Below are 20815 nucleotides of genomic sequence, written 5' to 3'. Positions count from 1 at the left end.
GACTGGTAGTAATGCTATATATGTCTATATACATTATAGTAGTAATGGTGGCTAGATAGCAGAATTCCTAAACCCCCACAAACTAAGCCACACATGCCATTTATAACTAATTTGTTAATACTTCTAGGTCTGTGTTTTGGTATTAAGTTTGCTTAGGTTCCCATGTTAGCGTTGTGACAGATATACTGCAGAATGGGAGTATCTGTATGTGAATAAATCGCTCTTGCGACGTGCAGTATTTGTGAAATTCGGCAAGATATGCGAACGAAATGATGGCATCCTTATATAATCTCGTAAATGTCTATCTATATTACTGCAAGAGCCGGGTATCCTCGTCCAAAACACCAAACAAACTTCCTATCTCCTTTCCAACCATCCTCAACTCATCAGCAACCTGCCCCGTGACAAGCGCATACGCATATAACAACGCATAATCTTTCTCCTCCACAAGCAAATGACTTGAATCACTACTCTCACCACCCTCGTTAATTAATCTCCTCGGGTGTTCCTTTCTGAACTCAAAGATCCTGCTCAGCAGATTCTCGCGTGCCGACACGATGCTAGGGGTAGCATCGGCGAAAGGATACTCTAGCATTGTGGAACTGGCAACTACCTGGAAGGCTTGGCAGATATGATCGCAAAGAATAGCGCGCTCACGAGCCGTATACTCAAGTAATGCCTTCTCACCTTCTGTGAGGTGACCCTTTCGACATGCAACGAGACTCATGTTGTAGAAGCCATCGAGGATACGCATGGTACTTTTCAGAACACGGCCGTAGACTTCCATTGGGAAAGGGCCTCGCAACTCAAACTCTGACGCAGCTGATACTCTCAAGCTATCTAGGTTCGCAGCATATCTCTGCAGAGCAGCTTGTTCACCAGACTTGAGATAGCTCTGGGAACCTTCGCTGCGGAACAGCACTGTGAGAGGACCTCGCTTCCAGATAAGACCCATCTGCAGATGAAGAACTGAGAGACTCTCTTTGAACTTCCGGCGGGCTGAGATAGGCCATATGACTCGGCAAACCACCAGACCCCAGATAATACCTGCCGTGACGGCGATGGCTCGGCGTTTGGCAATCTCCATGATATCAGGTTGACTGAATTGTCCATCTTCCGTTGCATCGTTCCCATCTGCTTTTCTCTTTACTCTGTACGCGTACAGTGTAGAAACATTATAAGCAAGAAGACTGATGCGTCCAAGAGAAGCCTTGCCATGCTGAATAACAAGGTAGAAGTTGATGAAACTCGTCAACCAGCCAAGAGGGATCAGTGCCAAGGCGTAACCATGGCTTATCTTCCAGTTGATCACGGAGAACAAAGCTCCAAATAGCGTACCGATGAAACGAGCCAGACTAACTGTGTTTGCAGCTCCAACTGTGAAACTGCACACGATTATGAAGGACAGAAGACCCCATTCACCGCGCCACTCGGTGTAAAGTTCTCTTGTTTCTTCGAGAAAGGCTAGCATGGCCCATAGAGCGGCTCCTATACCGACTTTGAGGCCGAATTGAACTAGTTGAAGTCAGCGAGTGAGGAAAGCAAAGAGAAGACCAAACTTACTATCGTCTCGCGCCATCTTCTTAAAAAGCGCAGACAGATTTCTCCAGAACCAACCTAATATCTTGTTTAAATCAGGCGCATTATACCAAGTCCTTAAATCCACTGGCGCAGGAACAGCAGCTGAGCCATCGGCTACATTAACAGACCTCTGCCTCGTTCGCATCAGCGTATCAGCCTCTGCAGATTCGAATAATCTGATAGCTTTATTCCGATCTTCTTCAGCACCAGTCTTCCACCAGAGCAGCCATCTCCAACTTCGACTCTTGCGTATAATCACATACTCGAGATCATCCAGAACGTCGAGGTACTGAAGAACATCTTCGCCGAAAGATTGAAGACTGAAGGTGAAGTGACCGCAAGCAGCGGCGACTTCTTCAAGATTAGCGCGCGTTGATTCGTGGGATGAAGCCATCTGTTCAATTCGATCGTAGAGTCCCTGCAAGGCATCTGATCTGGCTGTGTCGAAGGTACTCAACGAGTCCATCAAGTTGCGCCGTAGATCTTCGTCGACGTTGATTTCGTAGCTGGGAGGTTGACCGAACTGAGGCTCATGAAGAATTCTGCAGAGGTTCTGTCGGACACCTGTCATAGACATGGTGATCGACTCGTTGAACTGCTCAAACAGCTGACGTGCGGTATTTGGCGAAGCCGTTCCTGATGCTTTTGGACTGAGTTGCTTTGGGTGCTTGAGCTGTTCAAGCTGAGTATTCGTCGCGTTTCTCAAACCACCCAAAGCCTGTGCCAAGGTCTCCATAGATCTGGCAACAGTCCTCTCATGCTCGTAAATCTCTTCATGCCCAAGGAAGTAGTGCTCAAATTTGGCTTCTCTCATATCCTTCATCATCTGAGCATAGGACTTCGCATAATGTGTCGATGCCGCCGTAAATCCATCCGACACAAGTCCCTCTTCAGATCCGCTGAGAAAACTGTTCGTTATCATGTACAGCATATCTCCTAGCGGTATCGAAACTCGATTCATCGTCTCGCGAAGTGATGTGCGAGCGCTCGTTCGCCAAAGAAGCAAGTTCACCGCCGTTGTCGTCGTGATGCCCATAACCAGCATCTTGAATACCTGAAGTACCTTCTCATTTGAGAACACGTTCGACATTACGTGGCTCTCTTTGGTCACGACACCGATTATCGCAAGAGCTGCGAGGGTACTGCCGACGTTGACGAGCGGATTCAGCATCCTTTGTTTCACCCAACCCATGAAGCCAAACCCACCACCGATAAACACCACAACAACCAAGACATGCGATAGCGTTACCAAATGCATCGTCGATCCGAAAAACACAGAAGTCACCATAGAAAGCAGCGAAACCGTCTCCGCGTAAGCAACCGCCACGACGGCAATAAGAATAGCCTCAATCATCGACCCCACCGACCTCGCAGGGTGGAAATACACCGTAATAGTAGCAACGACATGTTTGCCCTCCGGCTTGCCCAGAAAATTCGCCAAGAAAGGTACAAAAGTCGCAAGGCTGGCGATGGTGTAGGCAACGGTGCACTTTAGCACGCCACGGCCATTAGGCGTGTTGAGCCACAGCTGGGTACGCGCCAACGAGTCGGAGATGCCATTTCGGATGGTCTCGCTTAGAGGTGGCATGTCTTTTTGCGACGTGAGGCGGTGACTATGGGTTTGTCATGATGTTGATGTTGATGTTGATGTTGATGTTGATGACGATAAAAGTATGATGCCGTAGTTTCCGGGCTGGGTGGTTTGATGGGGTCATGTGATTGGTCAGATGGTGAGATTTGGGTGGTTGGTTGGTTCTGAAAACGTCAGATTCGTTTTAGCTTCGGCATGCGGCTCAATCATGTTTGACTCAATCTGATAATGTTATTGAGCAAAATAATAACATGCTATTAGGATAAACTAACTTTCTAAATTGGCTATTGATTACCGATTAACACGCTCTAATTTGACTGCCTGGTGTATGAGTTATACATAAATTGCTTAGGATATTTATTCTCGCCAAGCAAGTAAAAGCTTCCTTGCTCTCACCATAGGCCTCCGTGCTAGAAATAATGGCACCTGAAAATTGAGAAAATATCTACAAATGGTCATCTCCAAATGCTTTTCTTACTACGCTATTTTCCACGTGTTCTCAGCATAGCAACCGTAGATCTTAAGTGAAAGGCCTCAACGAGTCAGCGGGATAAACTTCAGACCTGGGGAATAAGTGCATCGACTTTACACACATTATAACAAGAATAGTGGCAGATAATGCCGCAGTATCCTTGAACTTTTGATGCATTAGCTACAAAAGCTTTCTTTTTCCATCAAATTTACTCGCTGAGAATTATTGTCAGATGGGGCTTCTTGAAACTCAATAACATCGGGTACTCACTCAAGATGAGGAGAATATGTATTAGCTTTCATATCTCTCGCTCAGAAATCATAAGCTTTCATGATGAATTGATCAAACTTCCTACTTCCCAAACTAAAGACGAAGGGAGTATATATATATCAGCTGCAAGATCAGTTTTTGGGCTTGTCTACTTGCACACATGAAACCCATTTTATACTTGCTGCAGCATAGCATTCATGGAAATGGTCACTCAACAGGAAGCCGACTCGCAAGGTCGGGAAAAGACCCCCGACGTCGACGTTGAGAGCGCTCCCCCGTATGTTACTATTTCTTTACAAGACGAGATTGAGGACTCCAATAGCTCCTCATCCGAGCTTTCTAAGCCAATCGTCAAAGACAACGAGTCAGACTGGGGTGCATGGATCTGTGTCTTGGGCTCACTACTCTTTCTAATAACCTCCACTGGTTCGTCTCACGCCCCCCAGCGGTGTCAAGAAACATCTGGTTGAACTGTCTCAACATGGACTGTTTTATCAGATGCTTTCTAACACCCCCTCCCCCTAACAGAGTTAACTAACACCTAAACCCCAGGTTTCAACGCTTCCATCGGCATAGTCCAGTCGTATTTCAGTCTTCATCAACTAAAAGACAATTCTGTCAGTGAAATCGGCTGGATTCCCGGTATTTATCTATTTCTCTCCATGGCCCCCAGTTTCCTCTACGGGTCTCTGCTCGATCGTTACGGGCCTCGAGTTTTAAGTGCAGTCGGTGGTATTTGCTCAGCCGCCACTTTTGCCTTGATGGCAGAGTGTAAGACGTACTGGCAGTTCATGTTATGCCTCGGGGTCTTTGGCAGTATTGGCACCGGCATTAAGAGCACTGTTGCTGTTGGAGTAGTGGGAAAGTTGTTTGTTCGACGAAGAGGTTTGGCTATTGGCACTGCCGTTATGGGATCTTCCCTTGGAGCTATCATATTTCCGCTTGTTCTTCGCTCAACGTTTGAGAATCTTGGTTGGGCTTGGTCCATGAGGATTGTGGCCATAGTGGTTAGCTGCTTGACAATTGTAGGATTCGTCTGTTTCCTACCCTTCAAACGGCTTGCTTTCTTCATTACCAACAAGCAGGATAAGGTTGAGAAGTCAGGGCCGGCATTTTATCTCTCGGCTTGGAAGAACCCCAGCTTCGCTTCTGTGTCCTGCGGGATCTGCTTGATGGAGTTTGTGAACTGTGGCATAGGCAGTCTGCTCCTAGCTATATCAACTGGTGCTGGATTCACTGCCCAAGATGGCTATACTCTTTTTGCAATCATGGGCGGTTGCTCATGCATTAGCCGCTTGGTCATGGGTCTTTTGAGCGATCGCCTCGGTGGAATCAACTCAATGGTCGGCACGCTAGTTCTGATCGTCATCTTGATGTCTGCCGTTCTCATCCCTTTCAGCACGACATCTGCCGCCCTGCTATACGTGTTCTCAGCACTTTGGGGTCTCATGGCAGGATCTTTCTACGCGCAGTCGCCAGTCATCGTGGGCAATACATGCGAACCAAAGGACTATGCAAGATATTATGGTATGTATCCCATCAGCAGCATCTGAGGATAAGACTAACAATTGCTCAGGCTCTACCAACTTTGGTGTAGGATTATCGCTGCTTATCGCCAACCCGGTGAGCGGTATCATGTTGGAGAAAGTAGGCGCGAAGCCTCTGGCATTCTTCTATCTTGGCATTGTCGTTCTTGCGGGGGTGTCGATTACAGTAGCTCGTGGACTGCTTCTAAGCAGCTTTACCACTTTAAGGGCAAGGATTTAGAAGCTTTTTGCCATGAATATGTATCATATAAGATTCACAAAATGTAATAGATGGAGTATCAAGGGCGATGCGTTTATACATGGGAAGAAGAGAATGGTTGCGGTTGAGTAATATTTAGTAACAGAAATGGACAGAGATATACCTTTTCGCAACTCGATGCAATGCAGGCCTCATTAGTGATCCGAAGTCGGTCGTCGGGTCGACTTTACGCCGGCTCATGGGTCATGGCGCACAGCATGCCGTTCAGCTCGGCATCTGCACCAGTAAGAACATTGCATGTTATCTAATCGATCTAATCTCTCTCCAGCATCGCGCATTAGATCCAAGCCATCAAGCTATTGGTGGCGTGTTTGCGGGACCAATTCCGCCTTACATGATGTCTACCGTAGCTCAAAGTACCTTACCGCGCTTCTATTCAATTGAGATATGAGATGCTTCACAATACTGGGAAATCGGGAAGATGCTTCAATTAACTCACATCCTTGCTCATATAGACCTGGCGGGCGCTTCTCAAAAACACCAACGGATGTCCGGCTGTTAAGGTTAATTGTGACCACCAGGTACAAAGGTTACTAGGCTAGTACTCTAGGCCGGAATGCTCCGTTGGGCTGACTGCTGACCTTGATGGGGTCTGTGCTGTCAGCTGAGATGATGCCGGGTCTTCCATGAAAATGAAAATGTATATAAGCTGAGGCACTACTGTCAGTCTACGTTTAGGATGTAGTGCTGGAGTCCAAGTAAACATGGATAAGCAGCCTCAAAAGGTGGCTGTCATCGGCCTTGGTGGGTATTACGGGTATCTCAATTGAAGATGGCACTGACACAACTCAGGCGTCGCCGGTCTTGTCGCCGTCAAGAATATGCTCGAAGTCGGCTTCGACGTAACTGGATTTGAGCGTAGTGAGTATGTCGGAGGTCTTTGGCATTACACCGAGCAAGACAAGACATCAGTCTTACCGAGTAAGCACACAACTCGAAGCCGCCGTACAGAATGCGTCGCTGACATGCTTGAGGTACCATCATCAACATCTCCAAAGAAAGGGTACTAACCAAATCTCATTCACCTTATGTTCTGGCAGACATGCTGACTATTGTAGGCCGCATTTACAGACTTTCCATACCCAGACTCCACACCAAGCCATTGTCCGTCCGCCAAAGTGGAAGAGTACATTGAGTCTTACGTAGACCACTTCAACTTTCGTGATAAGCTTCGTTTAGGCGTATCGGTAGAGAAAGTGCGACGCGATGACGAGCGTAATCGGTGGGTTGTAGACATCCAGGGCTCTGAGCCCGAATATTTCGACAAGGTCATCATGGCGACGGGCGGAAACAATCGTCCTCATATTCCCAAGGTCGAGGGCATGGAGCAATTTGAAGGCGAGGTTCTACATTCACGGGCCTTCAAACGGTGTGTCACTATGGTCTCTGTTGGCTCGCAAGTTGACTAACGTTGATGATAGACCAGAGCTCTTCAAGGGCAAACGCGTTGTAGTTGTCGGCGTCTCTAATACAGGCGCTGATACCGCAGCAGCTCTTTATGGGCATGCCGAAAAAGTCTGGTTATCTCGCAGTCATGGTGTTATAGTTGTGAGTTGCCCATGGTCAATTGACCGAGTCGCGATGCTCATTGTCGCAGATCCCACGAAAGCGCGATGGCATTCCATTCGATCACACCATCACAGCGCGCACAATGGCCCTTATGGGAATGTTTGAGAACACATTTCCTCATCTGTACGAGATCATCTTCAATTCGATCTGCAAGAAGATGCAGGACAATGCATTCAAGATAAGACCTGAATGGGGTCTGTCTCCTGCGGATTCTGTCCTGCACACTCTGCCCGTCGTGTCGGATAATCTCATCCCTCTGCTGGAGTCGGGCGATATCACCTCAGTCCCTAAGATAAAGCGCGTCACAGGGCCCAGAGAGATTGAGCTCACGGATGATACGCGTCTGGATGTTGACACGATCATCTGGTGCACCGGATACAAGGGAGATTTCAGTCTCGTAGACCCCAGCGTTGATCCCACGCGCAACACAACGCCAAAATGGGCAGAAGCAATTGGTTCTCGTGGGAAACCCCTTCCGCGTCTCTACCAAAACGTGTTTTCGCTCGATTACCCAGACTCACTCGCCTTCATGGGCAATCTCCTCGTCGCAACAAGCGCATTCCCCATCAGCGATCTCTGCACCATGGCAATCGCTCAAATCTGGAGGGGCAATTCCCCTCTTCCCTCAATTGATGAAATGAACCGCGCCACGGACAAACAGCACGAGTTAATCTGTAAGCTCGCTAACGAAGGCAGCGTGTCGCCTGGTTGGTTGCGACAAGCTGACTGGCTTGCATGGGCTGACAAGGCAGCTGGGGCACAAGTCTATGAGCATCTCGGGTGGGGATTGAAAGGGTGGAGGTTGTGGTGGAATGATCGTGCTTTGTATAGGATGTTGATGGATGGGATTTTTACGCCGTTTGTGTGGAGGGTGTTTGATGGGGAGGGCAAGAGGAAGAAGTGGGATGGGGCGAGGGAGGCGATTGAGAGGGTCAATGCTAAGTTGGCGGCTGCAAAGGTGAAGAATAAGAACAAGAAGAGTGAGTAGACAGACATTACAGTGATGGATAGAGTTGAGCGGGTTGCAGTAGAAGCTTGACGAATATGGTGGAGCGGAAGCCAAGAAGCTAAGATCTGACGAGATAATTTAAGCATAATCATGGAGATCGCTCAATGTCCGTTGGCCTTGGTTATGATCCGAACCGGGCGCTGAATGGTTCCGTTTCTGCTGCTTTTGTCATGCCCACCTCTATGTTAGACCGTCTTGGCACAAAGCTGTGGAAATCCAATACGCAAACTGTCCGTTGGAGGTCCTCGTTGAGCCGGTTCGGGCTGTCATGGTCGTATCTTACTCAGATATGGAACGAGATTAAACCGGAAAACGTTATGCCAACGTTATACTCGATGTTATGGTCGCAGATCATCCTGCACGCCTTACTCTGCATGATGCGACTGAGGGTGAAGCATGAGTATAAATGACAGAGTAAGCCATGATCAATTGAGCATCTCATTCAACCAATTCTAGCGTACAACAAACATCAAACATTTGCCTGTGTCCCAAGGCAATCTGCAAACATGTCCCAACTCAAGAACTACACTTACGAAGGTGTTGGGGAGTTTCTCAGCAACTTCCTCAACTACGCCCAAGCTGTCCGTGTTGGCGATCGAATCGAGCTCAGTGGTCAGGGTATGTCCCCACGCCCCTCTAATTTCCCACCAACAAATACTGACAAATAACTTCAGGCGGCTGCTTTATTAAAGATGGCGACCTCGTCTTTGCAGAGACTCAACTTGAGCAAATTGACCTGGCTTTTGAGAATGTGGACAAGGCGCTGAAGGCGGCTGGTGGAAAAGGCTGGGAGCAGGTCTTCAGAGTCAACTCGTACCACACGGAAATCACACCTGAAGTTGGACAGAGAATGGCGGAGAATTACAAGAAGTGGATGCCTAATCATAGGGTGATTTGGACGCAGATTGGAGTCAAGCAACTTGGTGTTCCGACGATGCACTGTGAGATTGAAGTGTCAGCTTACGACCCGGAGGGGGCAAACAAGGAATGAGCTGCAAACACGGACAAACACAGGCCAAGATACATAGACTGCATGAGAAAACAAATTCATCGAGTTATGCAATATTGATGGGCCATTCGGTCAAATTATGTTAATTCCTGATCAACGGAATCACGCGCTCTCCTGCCGTCGCCTTATTTCATGTTTCTCTAGGGTAACACAAAAACCAGTGACGCAGTATGCTGACTAACAACCCCGAGATCGCCTCTGTCTCGTTTAGGTTTAGTGCGGGTCAACCATTCGCGAAAGAAGGATCTTTTTTTCTTTCGCGACATCATCGCTTCATCCACCGCACAAAGAACATCTGCATTCACGAATATACAAAATGCCTCCGCGCAACAATAGGCCGCGCAACTCGCGTCCCGACTCGCGCCCACGAAATGACCGTCCTCCCCGTCCCGATACCGACAGCTATCGACCTGGCGACAGGTACGACTTGCCTCCTCGACCGCCCCGCGATAATTATGGCCAGTCCGATTCATACCGCCCGCGCGTGCCGCAGGGCGACTTTACCTTCCGTGTAGATAAGCCGGCTGGTATGCCTGATTTTCCGACTGATTATCGTGGGCCGTCTGATAGAAGAGGGCCGCGTCGCGATGGTGGTCGTGGTGGCGGCCGAGGTCGGGGCAGAGGAGGAAGAAAATGGCAACCACCGCCTCATCCGTCTGAACGCGCTTTGGTGTCTGGAGCGACTGCGAATATGCCCGAAGAACGACTTGGTGAAGAAGGCGCTGCCAAGTTCCGCGACGTTGATGAGCTATCGGACGACGATGAGCTCGAAATGGACATTTCTTCATCTTCCGAAACCGAAGGACCTTCCAAGAAACGAGCCAAAATCGGAGACGATGAATCTGGCGATGCTGCACCTAAGTGGTCAAATCCCGATCCCTATACTGCTCTCCCATGTCCCGATGAGAGCACCCGCAAGAAGCGGGATATGGTCAAGCTGATCCGAAAAGCCCGCGTGGAAGACCAGTCGGAGAAACTGGCTGCTTCAACCGAAGCCGAAGACTTTATCTCGTTTGACCTGACAGAAGATGAAGAGAGCAGTGAAGAGGAAGAGGAAGCACCGCCGCCTCCCCCGCGTGAACCACCCCCGCCACCGCCCCCTAACGCGCCCTCTGGACCTAAAGCTGAGACGGCGCGTCTCCCCGAGAAGCCGCGGGCATCTGCTAATGGGACTTTGGATACGTCGCGAAAAAATGATCCCCTTGGATCTCGCAAGCGAACTGCCGACGATGAGATCAAGCCTCCCGATTACGGACAATTGAAGAAGGCTACGACCAAGCCTTCGAAAGGTGCGCTTCTGCCCAGTTGGCAACCGAAGGCAACCGAGGACCCATGTCCTTGGGATACTGTCGATCACTCTGCTACCATGAACATGCCATTCCGGTAAGTTTACACCACCCTTTCTATCGCCTCTCGGTCATCATGGATCCGCATTGCCGGCCAAGCTTTCTGTACTCATACTAACTTATATAGATTACACAAGGAAATCATCGACTTCTACGAATACGTCCGACCCCGCGATTTTGAACAGCGAATCCGTGACAACCTCGTCGAGAACCTGCGAAAGGCCATGCGACGCGACGGAAGGAACTTTGCGAGCGCCTCAGTCCACCCCTTTGGTTCCTTCATGTCCGGTCTCTACCTCCCTACCGCAGACATGGACCTGGTTGTCTGCTCAGCAAGCTTCATGCGAGGCGGTCCCCCAACATACCTGTCGGCAAAGAGCTGGCTGTACAAGTTCCAGAAGTTCCTCACCAGCCAACATGTAGCTGACCAACACTCCATCGAGGTTATTGCCCACGCTAGAGTTCCGTTGGTCAAATACGTTGACAAGCAGACTGGTCTCAAGGTTGATGTTTCGTTTGAGAACTTGGGTGGTGTGAACGCTGTCGACACTTTCCTTGAGTGGAAGGCCCAATATCCTGCCATGCCTATCCTCGTGACTGTGATCAAACACTTCCTACTCATGCGTGGTCTGAATGAACCTGTAAATGGAGGAATTGGTGGTTTCACAGTGATTTGCTTGGTTGTCAGCATGTTGCAGCTTATGCCACAGGTACAAAGTCGAAACCTTATTCCCGAACATCATCTCGGCGAGATGCTTCTCGAGTTCTTCCACCTTTACGGGCGCGAATTCCGCCACGACACCAACGCCATCTCCCTGACCAGACCAATTGGGTACATTAGAAAGGTATGTCGTGCCACACTCTGCTGTTCCTTTCCTTGCTAACTGTCCCAGTCCGAGGTCCGAAGCCTCACGTACAAGAACTACGATCGTCTCTCCATCATCGACCCCAACAACTCGGGCAACGACATCTCCGGCGGCTCGTCCAACACCGTAGCAATCCTCGACCGTTTCAAAGGCGCCTTCCATCTGTTACGTGACAGAATGGACGAGATTGCCCGTGATCCCAACCAGGGCAACATTCTTGAAGTGATTCTCAGAGGCGACTACTCCTCTTTCAGAATGCAGCGAGATTTCCTTCGCCACGTTCATGAGAAACATATCGGACCTTGTTCTTCCTGATCCTACTTTCCCTGAACGATCAAAGCCCATATTGATACCCCCATCGGTTGTGCATGTTATTTGATGCTGGAGTTTTTTTGCCGCTTATGAAAAGCATGGAAATTTAGACGGGAGGTTCCTGGCATGAAAGACTACTGTCTTTTGTTTTCTCATTTTTGTTTGCTACTCATGTGTATAGTAACGCCGTGATGAAGGGGGGCATTGAATGTTGTTTTTGGGACTGGCGCAGATTACATTTCCACTGAAAGGCGCTCACGCATCGGCCTAGTGGCCTAGAATTGGACGACGATTTATTCACACGACTCGAACTTGATCTACTAACCGATGCAGTGACATGACACACCACTACGCTGACGATACTTGCAGATTTGCTTTTTGAAAGAGTGCGGATGCATTCGACGTCCTTTCTTCGGTTTATAGCTGTTGAAAAACTCGTTGTTTTTTGGACAACACTTTTTCTCACTGCTTCTCTGCTATATGCAGGGCTGTGGAGAGGATTGAAGATGGCGATGGGGTTGAGGTTGAGATCTGGTGGACGTGAAGGTGTCGAAGGAGAATGAGGTCTAGTGATGATGACAGGGGCCCAGGAGGTTGCAGTATCGGGACATCGCCGATGGAGTTCATAGCCCAAGACATCAGAGAGAAAGTAAACATCCAACTTCAGATATACATGATTCACTTTATTATTTAGATAGATATCTTGAGTTTTCTTGTCCCCAAAGCACAGTAGATCTCAGATGCAGATCCATGCTATAGTTTAATTAACCGCCATGAAACTATCGACAGTGGCGTCGTCTTAGCTCCAGACTATTGACTCTAGCTCAGGGCATTAACGTTCTTAAATCTGAATCTCCCCTGATTTATCCCCGTTTCTTTTGTTTCTCAATCTTCTTTATTTTCTGGGGAATTGTCAAGATGCCTTCAACAAAGTCCATCGCCGTCGTCGCGACCCTCGCAGCAGGCGTCACCGCAAACAACTGCAAGCCAACACCAAGACCCACCACCACCACCATCACCGAAGCACCCACTACAACATCATCATGCCCCGCCTACACGCTCATCTCAGAACCAGCCGAAGATATAAACTGCAACGTACGCGGCGCACCCAAGGAGGGAGATAGTCAGGTTTTGGAGAGTCTATACCTTGAGGATTGCGCGCAAAAGTGTAAAGAGCTTGATCTTTTCAACTGTGAGCTTATTAGCTTTGAAGAACCGGCTTCGCCGACGGAGCAGGGAAGTTGTACGCTTTATCCGGATAATGAGATTGTGGAGATGCCGAGGGGTGGAGAGGTTGTTTATTATGATTCGAGGTGTTTTGCATGTTTTACGAGGGGAGGACGCGGGGGTGGGAGGAAGTTTAGGGGGAGGATTAGGAGGAGTTAGATGTTTCTCGTGATGGATTTATGGTGTTTTCAAGGCTGTATTTTTAGGTCGTTGATAGGAGGTTCTGGCGCGTTGTTGGCTGTTCACGCGTTCCCTTTTTATTCGGGTGAGGTGTACTGCTACAACTTAACCGAGATTTCAGATTCCCACTATATGGTTAAGTCATGTTAGATGGTAATAATATGTCTTATTCATTTTTGAAGCCTATGGATCTTATCAGATAAGCATCTCTAGACTGGATCTTGGCATTGTCTAAACACAGTTAATGGCTGATCGGTTGTGAACCTTGATGGATCCTCCACCAAAAAAAAGAATTGGTCCAATAGAACCAGTGGCATTATTAACTTCACATCAACTCCCGCTACACATTTTGTACTTTTTTCAAACTATCCTTGACACGCCGAAACGAGGTCGATTCGAGGAAAGAAGTAAGTTTCGCTCACTTTGACGGGTGGTTTTCTTTGACTTATGTGTGCTTCCAGTGCTTGACTATCTCTGGCGTGATACGAGTAAAGAGGAGAAGAGGTTGATACGAAAACTCGGTATGTTACTCCAACCTTTCGACGAAAACAACAACTAAAACTGAGCAGATTTCTTTATTCTTGTAGGTTACTTCTCACTTGTCCTCGGGCCTGAAACTAACGGAACAAGACTTTCTGTTGCTTTAGCTTCTTTTTCAATCATCTTGGTAAGTCTCATCATTGTAGCATCGATGACGCTCTTCTGACGCCGAAGTCACAGACAGACAGGCCTTTGCCAATGCATATGTGAGTAAGATAAAAGAGCACGCAAGAGGGTGTTTTGGCTGACGGTGTATTAGGTAGCAGGCCTCAAAGAAGCCCTCGAGCTGAGTGGCAACCAGTACAATGTCCTTCTCTCTATGGCCTCAGCAGGGTATGAACTCGCCCAAACCCCTAACCAGGACCAACTGACATATTGTTAAGCATGCTGGTCGGTCAGATACCCAGCAGTATAATCATCCACAAGATCCGCCCTCGAATATGGATGTCTTCCATGGTCGTCGTGTGGGCAGGCCTCACCATGGCCAGCGCAGCCTGCAAGACATATGCTCAACTCTGTGCCGTTCGCTTCCTGATGGGTCTCGCTGAAGCAAGTACTTATGCGGGATCTATATACATTATGGGCTCTTGGTAGTAAGTCTCACACCTCCCCATTCCACTAGCAAAGCTGACGATCTGACAGCAAATCCAACGAAATCGCCAAACGCACCGCCATGTTCACTGTGGCTGGCCAAGTCGGAAAAATGTTCGCGGGAGCTATGATGGCTGCTATCCATGAGTCAATGGAAGGTCATGCCGGACTCGAGGGTTGGCAGTGGGTGTTTTTGATAGACGGCATCATCACTTTGCCTGTTGCTATCTTTGGCTTCTTCTTCTTTCCGGATGTACCTGAGTACACAGATGCCTCCTATCTGAGTGATAAGGAACGACAACTTGCGCTTGATCGACTACCGCCTAAGAAGGAAGACGGCCATGATATACAGGCGTGGCGTCTTGTAAAAAGGGTGATGGGACATCCGTTGCTGTGAGTAAACTTCACTCTTTTATCTAGCTTCGGTACTAATGGAGGTGGACAGTTATGTCTGCTGCGTCTTTTCAGTTCTTGGGTCGGCGCTCCAGTCTTATGTTGTACAGGGACTCATGCTTCTCTATCTCAAGTTTCGCAAGGACATTGACGGCTTCACACAGTCCGAAGTCAACACCCTCCCGATTCCTACCCACGCAGTCGGCATTGTTGCTGAGCTTTCCGTCTCATTCTTCATGGATCGGTACAACCGAAGAATGTCACTTGGTTTCTTGCTCTGCTCGATCCAAATAATCTGCAGCATTGTGTTGCTAATCCCTGGAATGTCAGTTGCAGGAAATCTCACAGCCTTGTACCTCTCAGCTTCAGCATACGGCATCAATCCTCTGCTTTATGGCTGGTCAAGCAACATTTTGGCCCGGACAGCAGATGATGCCGCTCGAAGTGTGACTCTAGCCTCAATGGCTGCAAGTGATGGACTACTGTGGACATTCTGGGGCATAGTCATGTTCCCTGCTGATCATGCACCTTACTGGCGGAATGGGTACATCGGTATGCTATGTGTTAGTGCTGCAATGGTTGGCTGGCTATTTGTTGTTCGTTGGGTAAGTTTGTCCCCATTACTATGATGCATGGTCTGAAAATGTCTAGCTTGATCGTTACACCGCAGAAAAGTATCCTGCTGGTGAGCATACAAATGCCTCGTCTTTGGTAGTGACGGAAGTAAACTATTCCACAATGGATCAGAATAAGGCAGTTTGAGACTTCACAGAAGAAAGTGGTTGTCTCGAAAGAGATTTGAAATAGTCTAGGAAGCGAGTCAATTTAGCTAAGACACCATGAATACAACGCCATTTTGCCTCCTACCCACCTGGGCTACTACCTTGGTCTTTTGTATTCATTTCTAAAAATGGAGGTAGCAACGTAACTGCCATCTCACAATCCGCCCCTCAAGTTTCCATCATTTACACCATTGTATTTATGATACATCGTTCTTAAAACAGTGTAAGCTTCTTCTCGAGTTCTTCAGCAATCTCCCAAGAGAGTCGGAAAGGAGCCTTGGATCCTTCAGGATTCAGAATTCCGATCTTGTTGCGCTTCTTCAACGGAGGACGGCGCCCCTTGCACGACTTGCAGGACCGCATTACAGCAGTGTTCTTGGCCTTGCAGGCCTTGCAAACCCACGCGCGGAGGATCTCTTTAGTTTCAACATCATGAATGGGAATGCCACCAACGTTACGCTCATGCCGCCCTTTGAGCTGAGCCAGCGATTGTAAATCAGAGAAGTTGCCAGAGATAGTAGCTGGTCCTTCGTCGAGCGAAAAGAATGGATGACCAGCTTTGGCGTAAGTAGCGGCTGAGATGGGGCTTTTTGGGGGGTCCTGGCCCGTAACTCGCTTGAAGCTTGTACTGTTGAGGATCTGCACATTGAATGTGACTGTGGACGTCTTTTTGTATTCGCCCTTGGGTTGTTCCACGATGTTTTGACGGATGAGACCGCCAGAAGCGATGTTCATCTCTGGCTCTTCAGTCATTGAACTACCACCACGAAGACGAACAAAAAGATGAAGAAGTGCTCCCTAAAGTTCACAATTCTGGTTAGTATTTAAAAGACTACTTGATCTGGTATGGCGACGATCCAAACATACGTTCTTAAGATTCTAGTCGCACAGCCTCAGCTTGTCTGCGAGATAGTTAGCTTACTGGGAGCCTGGCATTGATGAGGCGTGTAGTCCATACTTTGAAGCTTTTGCGATGAGGATACCAAGCTTTGATAGGCAACATCGACTCCAGCCTTTGCTTTGACGAGCAACTTTAGTGTTTCGACTCTGCTGAAACGCGAAAGAAAGTAGTTGGATGTTTCGCCGTTGAGATCTTTGACCATTATGTTGATGTTGTCCTTTGGGACCAGAGAGGAGAGGATCAAGGCGCGTGATGTCAAACTGAATGCCGGCGGTGGACTCTTCACCGTTCATTTGGGCCTCGACGGAACAGTTGGTTGCAATAGGCATGGCTACAAACTGACGAACTTGGCCGGGCTCAGTAGCGACACCGTCTATCCACTTCTGGTCGGGAACAACAATGTAATCCTGGATACTCTTCTCTTGCTTCAAGAGCTGTCGACGAGGAAGTTCGGTCGCAAAGGTTGGGACTCTGGGCTCACCCGAGACGATGTTGACGTTACCGACGTGGATTCTGATGGCGTAGTTCTTTCTACTCTCAAAGTCGATCCATAAAGCCTCGCGTTCTGTTACATGAAATGTAAGTATTGGTCAATGAGAAGAGGCCAGGTGTGCTCACGATACATGGGGATAAACATGCCGCCTTTCTGTGCCATCGATAGGGGAAGCTTTCTAGCATAGTCTTCGATCTTGAATAGTGGAAAGATGCCCTCATCCGGTGGGAGTCCGCTGGTGTTTTTGTTGTCAGGGACGCGGATTGTGGGCCTGAAGGTGATGGTCAAGTCATCGATCGTGACGCCCTCCGACAAAGAAACTTTTGGAGTCTATGGGGTCAGATCCTCCATCATCTTGGAGGATGATGGAAGATGAAATGGTGATTGTGTTGGAGGAAGGGTTGCTCAAGTGAGAGGGATGAGTTTTAGAGATTGGTTCAGTGATGTGCAGAACCCCTGCTGTGATAATGTTGTATATTAAGCAGAGAGTAGCTCAGTCGCCGTGATGTGAAGGTGAAAGGTGGAAGACTAGATAGAGTCAACAGTGATGAAAGAGGCTCTCCCTTTTTAAGGTAATACTCTGCAACTCCCAGGTAATGAGAGTAAAGGGACATGGCAGGGAGTTCATAAGGAGATGGAGCACAGTTTCATCATGCTTTGGGTTCTGAAATAATTCAATCCTATTACGGTAGCCTTTTGTGATGCAGCAGTGATTCACTGATATGCTGCGCACTCGCTACTGCGGCATAATATTATGATTATTTCCCATGGGGGATGTCACGGCCAAACCGTGTTTTTCTTTATTCATATTATACTTTTTAATAATTAAGTAATATATATTAGGCTTATTGATATAAAAAGGTCTCCTTAATAGCTAATAAGCTAAGTTTTACATATTTATATTCTTTTAATTTATTTCTACGAAAAGTAATATAACTTACTCTTTAAGGTCTTTAATGTTTTCTATTAAGTCTATAAAATCCCTATTAATTAGGAAATAATTAAGACCTTCCTAGAATATATTGAAATTCCTATAGTAATACTTACATATATTCTTAGTAAATATACAACTCTGCTTTTAGCTATTTTATGTAAGTTATAATTTACTTAATTTCTTAACTATCCTATAGAAGCTGCTCAAGCTCAAGTCCAAAAGCATAGCCCAAAGTTGCTGCATAATTCATTTGGTCCTTTAAACCCCAATTATTCCTCTTCTCAAAGCTTTCACGATGCACCTTACGTAGCTCAACCTCCAGCACTGCATGGTTGCCCGACCCTTCAGCTGCAAGGTCACCCATGCTAAACAGAATCTGCGAATTATAGCGGAGGACTCCACCGCCCACCAAAGTATTCTCACCTGTGTAGTCTTTAAGTTCAATGTGGATAGAATAGTTTGCATCTTTATGCTGCGCTGCCTGGTCGTGTTGAAGCAGTGGCAGGAGAATGCCTTCATGTAATACTATTGTGTTATGGCCTTGACGATGGCCTTGGAGTCGCAATCGTGGCATTTGACAATTCTCTATGTCAATGCTTGCCGTCCAGTCATTTGCCATAAGGCCTTTGTCACCCCCAAAGTCGCTCAGTCGACGAAGGACCTGCAAAAAAACGACATCGACAAGATGTGCCTCGGATACTGGTAGCTGGGGCGGATTGAGCCACCCCATAGAGATTTGGTTTCCGATTGTTCTTCCGAGGCGCATAATAAGCCTCTCGATAAAGTCTGATATATCTTGGCTATTATTCTCGTCGCCGTTGAGAAGCAGCAGTGACTGAAGAGTCACATCTGTGATTGCATTGACGGAATTGCGCGAAATATCAGTGCCGGAGAGTCGTCGCAGAAGATTTTGCAAAGAGCCTCTATTTTGGTTGATATCGCCAATCAACTTTTCAACACTCGAGTCACTTCCAAGAACTGCCTTAACGACATTACCCACGAATATCATTTCAAGAGTGAACCATTCGATCAAGGGTGCCTCGGAGAGAACATCCAGTCGCTGTCCATTTGAAGCCTTTAAAGTATAGATAGGAGCCGTTCCAAACGAATCCGACTCGGCTTCTGGTCCTAATGGCTCGAATATGAGATCATAAAGAAGTTCTTGATCTTGGCCTTTCGACGCATCGTGCGCGATCAATACCCTGGAGTCGATAGCAGTAGTCTCAAATGACTGCCAGGTTGGGTTTAAGGAGGCTGCTAAATTTGGGCTGACAAATAGTAGCTTTGGCAATGAATCAAAAGTCCTTTCGCTGGTGGTAGCCGCAAGCAGGGGATGAGTTTCAGTAAATTGGATACCTGGGAAAGATTGAAGTTCATAAAGTGGTCTTCCGGCACGCTCCGGTTTGCTTACAAATGCCACGGTACGGTCTCTTCCCGCTCTCCCAGCCCCCAACCGGCGAGAAAGAATACGATCGCCAGGTTTGATGTCGCTAATGGCCTTGGTTTCTCCCGACGCCATTAGCACTTGAGTTGAGGCAGAGAAGCAAGAGGATGAAGGTACAGATTTCCAATAACTGTAGTGCAGTATGACGTTCTCTGCGAGATATGAATGCTCAGGTTGCCTTCTGGATATGTTTGGGTACGTGTGCCATTTGTCCAGATTCGTAGCGCCTATATCCCCAAAATCAAGATAACCCTCACTCACCCAGCCTTCATAGGTCCTCCAGTGATTAGTATAAATCTCTCCAAACGTGCTTCCATCTAAAACCGGAATTGACGTGGTCAGCTCATGATATACAGCATTGATCTGGTCATCAGTCGCTCCACAGGCAGCTAGCTTGACAAAATGGTGAAACATTTCGAGATTTGCATCCAACCAGGTACCGGTACCGGCTTGCATTTGTTTCAGCGATTTGTATGCTTTCGAACAGAGCGCGGCCTTGTACGCGTTCACATAAAGTGTGTTGTCGGCGGGCCACATTCCGTAGTTGTGTCGGTACCAGGTGATCAAGAAGCTAACTTTGTTATTCCAGATGTAGGCATTTAGGTCCGCAATGGTGTTATTGCACCTTTCAAGTTGAATGTTATCATCGTACTGTCGACAGCTATTGTAGATTGATTTGATGAGGAGGGCTACTCCACCACCTTTTAGCCGGTCTTGGTCAATGCCACCCACGGTGAACGCGGTAGGTGTATTGGCCATGTTGCTGAATATGACGGTGTTGAGGTTGGCATCTAGCCATCGAGGCTCCGTGAGGTTCCGCTTCATCCACTCAACAACTAATTGGACGGCAGGATGGGTATTATATGCGATGGCACCGTGCTGGGTCGTTTTGAATATATTGTAGATTTTCTCCTGAGGCGTGAGTGGCTCAGTTTTAATCAGTGTATTATTATATTCGGTTCCGGAACCGTTGTTGAAGTTTATGGTGGTTGGTGCAGGTCGCGGGACAGCAATCAGCCTTTCGTCCTTCAGCTGCTGCTCGATTTGATCAAAGCCGCGAAAATCTTGGAAAGACATGACGACTGGTTGTTAGAATCTTAGGAAAGGTAAATGATGTTGTGTCAACCTGGTGACTATAGATGAGATGAATAGTTCAAGGTAAGACCGAGTAAGACCACCTGTGCTTCTCTAGGCTTTTCTGCCGCTATAGAAGTCCTGGCACGGAATAATCAAGATAAACGGTATGTTGACTCTCCTTGAGGTATGCGCCACTATCTATAGATAATAACCGCAGCGATACTTGTCTCGAATCAACGAAGTTAACAGCTACTAGGTATTAAAAGTCTCGCAAAAGTAATGGAAGCGCACTTGGTACCTTCTTGGCCTTGGCACTCACCCCTGCTACTAGTCACGGGAGGCGTCTACGCTAAAGGTTGTTAAACGGGCCAAAGATTCGGTGATCGTGAGTAAAGAATTTGGGGTACGAACCGTGCTGGGGT

General features: G+C 47.7%; 8 protein-coding genes across 8 annotated transcripts; 5 read left to right on the top strand and 3 right to left on the bottom strand.

Moving 5' to 3' along the window:
• Window positions 1–270: 270 nt before the first annotated feature.
• FOBCDRAFT_226979 (Fusaric acid resistance protein-like-domain-containing protein) lies at window positions 271–3228 on the bottom strand. The gene is made up of 2 exons (XM_031185651.3): window positions 1564–3228; window positions 271–1515 (listed from the first exon to the last, which is right to left on the bottom strand). The coding sequence occupies exons 1-2, from the start codon at window positions 3167–3169 to the stop codon at window positions 311–313; spliced, it is 2811 nt and encodes a 936-aa protein (XP_031036786.2). The 5' UTR covers window positions 3170–3228; the 3' UTR covers window positions 271–310.
• An 883-nt stretch (window positions 3229–4111) lies between these two features.
• FOBCDRAFT_241304 (major facilitator superfamily domain-containing protein) lies at window positions 4112–5681 on the top strand (the record flags this gene model as incomplete). The annotated part of the gene is made up of 3 exons (XM_031185652.2): window positions 4112–4340; window positions 4467–5441; window positions 5491–5681. 3 exons carry the CDS (start codon window positions 4112–4114, stop codon window positions 5679–5681), a joined length of 1395 nt encoding a protein of 464 aa, XP_031036787.2.
• Window positions 5682–6424: 743 nt separating this feature from the next.
• FOBCDRAFT_251556 (flavin monooxygenase-like protein) lies at window positions 6425–8389 on the top strand (the record flags this gene model as incomplete). The annotated part of the gene is made up of 6 exons (XM_059610948.1): window positions 6425–6464; window positions 6513–6641; window positions 6695–6723; window positions 6779–7089; window positions 7142–7268; window positions 7318–8389. 6 exons carry the CDS (start codon window positions 6425–6427, stop codon window positions 8275–8277), a joined length of 1596 nt encoding a protein of 531 aa, XP_059465219.1. The 3' UTR covers window positions 8278–8389.
• Window positions 8390–8804: 415 nt separating this feature from the next.
• FOBCDRAFT_321066 (Endoribonuclease L-PSP/chorismate mutase-like protein) lies at window positions 8805–9369 on the top strand (the record flags this gene model as incomplete). Its single annotated transcript, XM_031185654.3, has 2 exons — window positions 8805–8916; window positions 8973–9369. The coding sequence occupies 2 exons, from the start codon at window positions 8805–8807 to the stop codon at window positions 9287–9289; spliced, it is 429 nt and encodes a 142-aa protein (XP_031036789.1). The 3' UTR covers window positions 9290–9369.
• Window positions 9370–9585: 216 nt separating this feature from the next.
• On the top strand, window positions 9586–12284 carry FOBCDRAFT_185708 (uncharacterized protein). The gene is made up of 3 exons (XM_031185655.3): window positions 9586–10690; window positions 10781–11498; window positions 11547–12284. Exons 1-3 carry the CDS (start codon window positions 9624–9626, stop codon window positions 11832–11834), a joined length of 2073 nt encoding a protein of 690 aa, XP_031036790.2. The 5' UTR covers window positions 9586–9623; the 3' UTR covers window positions 11835–12284.
• A 465-nt stretch (window positions 12285–12749) lies between these two features.
• FOBCDRAFT_241300 (major facilitator superfamily domain-containing protein) lies at window positions 12750–15524 on the top strand (the record flags this gene model as incomplete). The annotated part of the gene is made up of 9 exons (XM_059610347.1): window positions 12750–13074; window positions 13628–13645; window positions 13700–13759; window positions 13826–13905; window positions 14038–14111; window positions 14162–14371; window positions 14421–14762; window positions 14815–15367; window positions 15414–15524. The coding sequence occupies 9 exons, from the start codon at window positions 12750–12752 to the stop codon at window positions 15522–15524; spliced, it is 1773 nt and encodes a 590-aa protein (XP_059467402.1).
• Window positions 15525–15757: 233 nt separating this feature from the next.
• Window positions 15758–17100, bottom strand: FOBCDRAFT_203557 (uncharacterized protein; the record flags this gene model as incomplete). Its single annotated transcript, XM_059609065.1, has 3 exons — window positions 15758–16301; window positions 16467–17010; window positions 17064–17100. 3 exons carry the CDS (start codon window positions 17098–17100, stop codon window positions 15758–15760), a joined length of 1125 nt encoding a protein of 374 aa, XP_059465218.1.
• Window positions 17101–18062: 962 nt separating this feature from the next.
• Window positions 18063–20393, bottom strand: FOBCDRAFT_262373 (uncharacterized protein; the record flags this gene model as incomplete). Its single annotated transcript, XM_054705182.1, has 1 exon — window positions 18063–20393. The coding sequence occupies one exon, from the start codon at window positions 20391–20393 to the stop codon at window positions 18063–18065; it is 2331 nt and encodes a 776-aa protein (XP_054561157.1).
• Window positions 20394–20815: the final 422 nt, after the last annotated feature.

This window comes from Fusarium oxysporum, chromosome VI (genome assembly GCF_013085055.1).
Source record: "Fusarium oxysporum Fo47 chromosome VI, complete sequence".
NCBI classification, from domain to species: domain Eukaryota; kingdom Fungi; phylum Ascomycota; class Sordariomycetes; order Hypocreales; family Nectriaceae; genus Fusarium; species Fusarium oxysporum.
The sequence above is the reverse complement of the archived record's forward strand: the minus strand, read 5'-3'. Positions and strand labels throughout refer to the sequence as shown.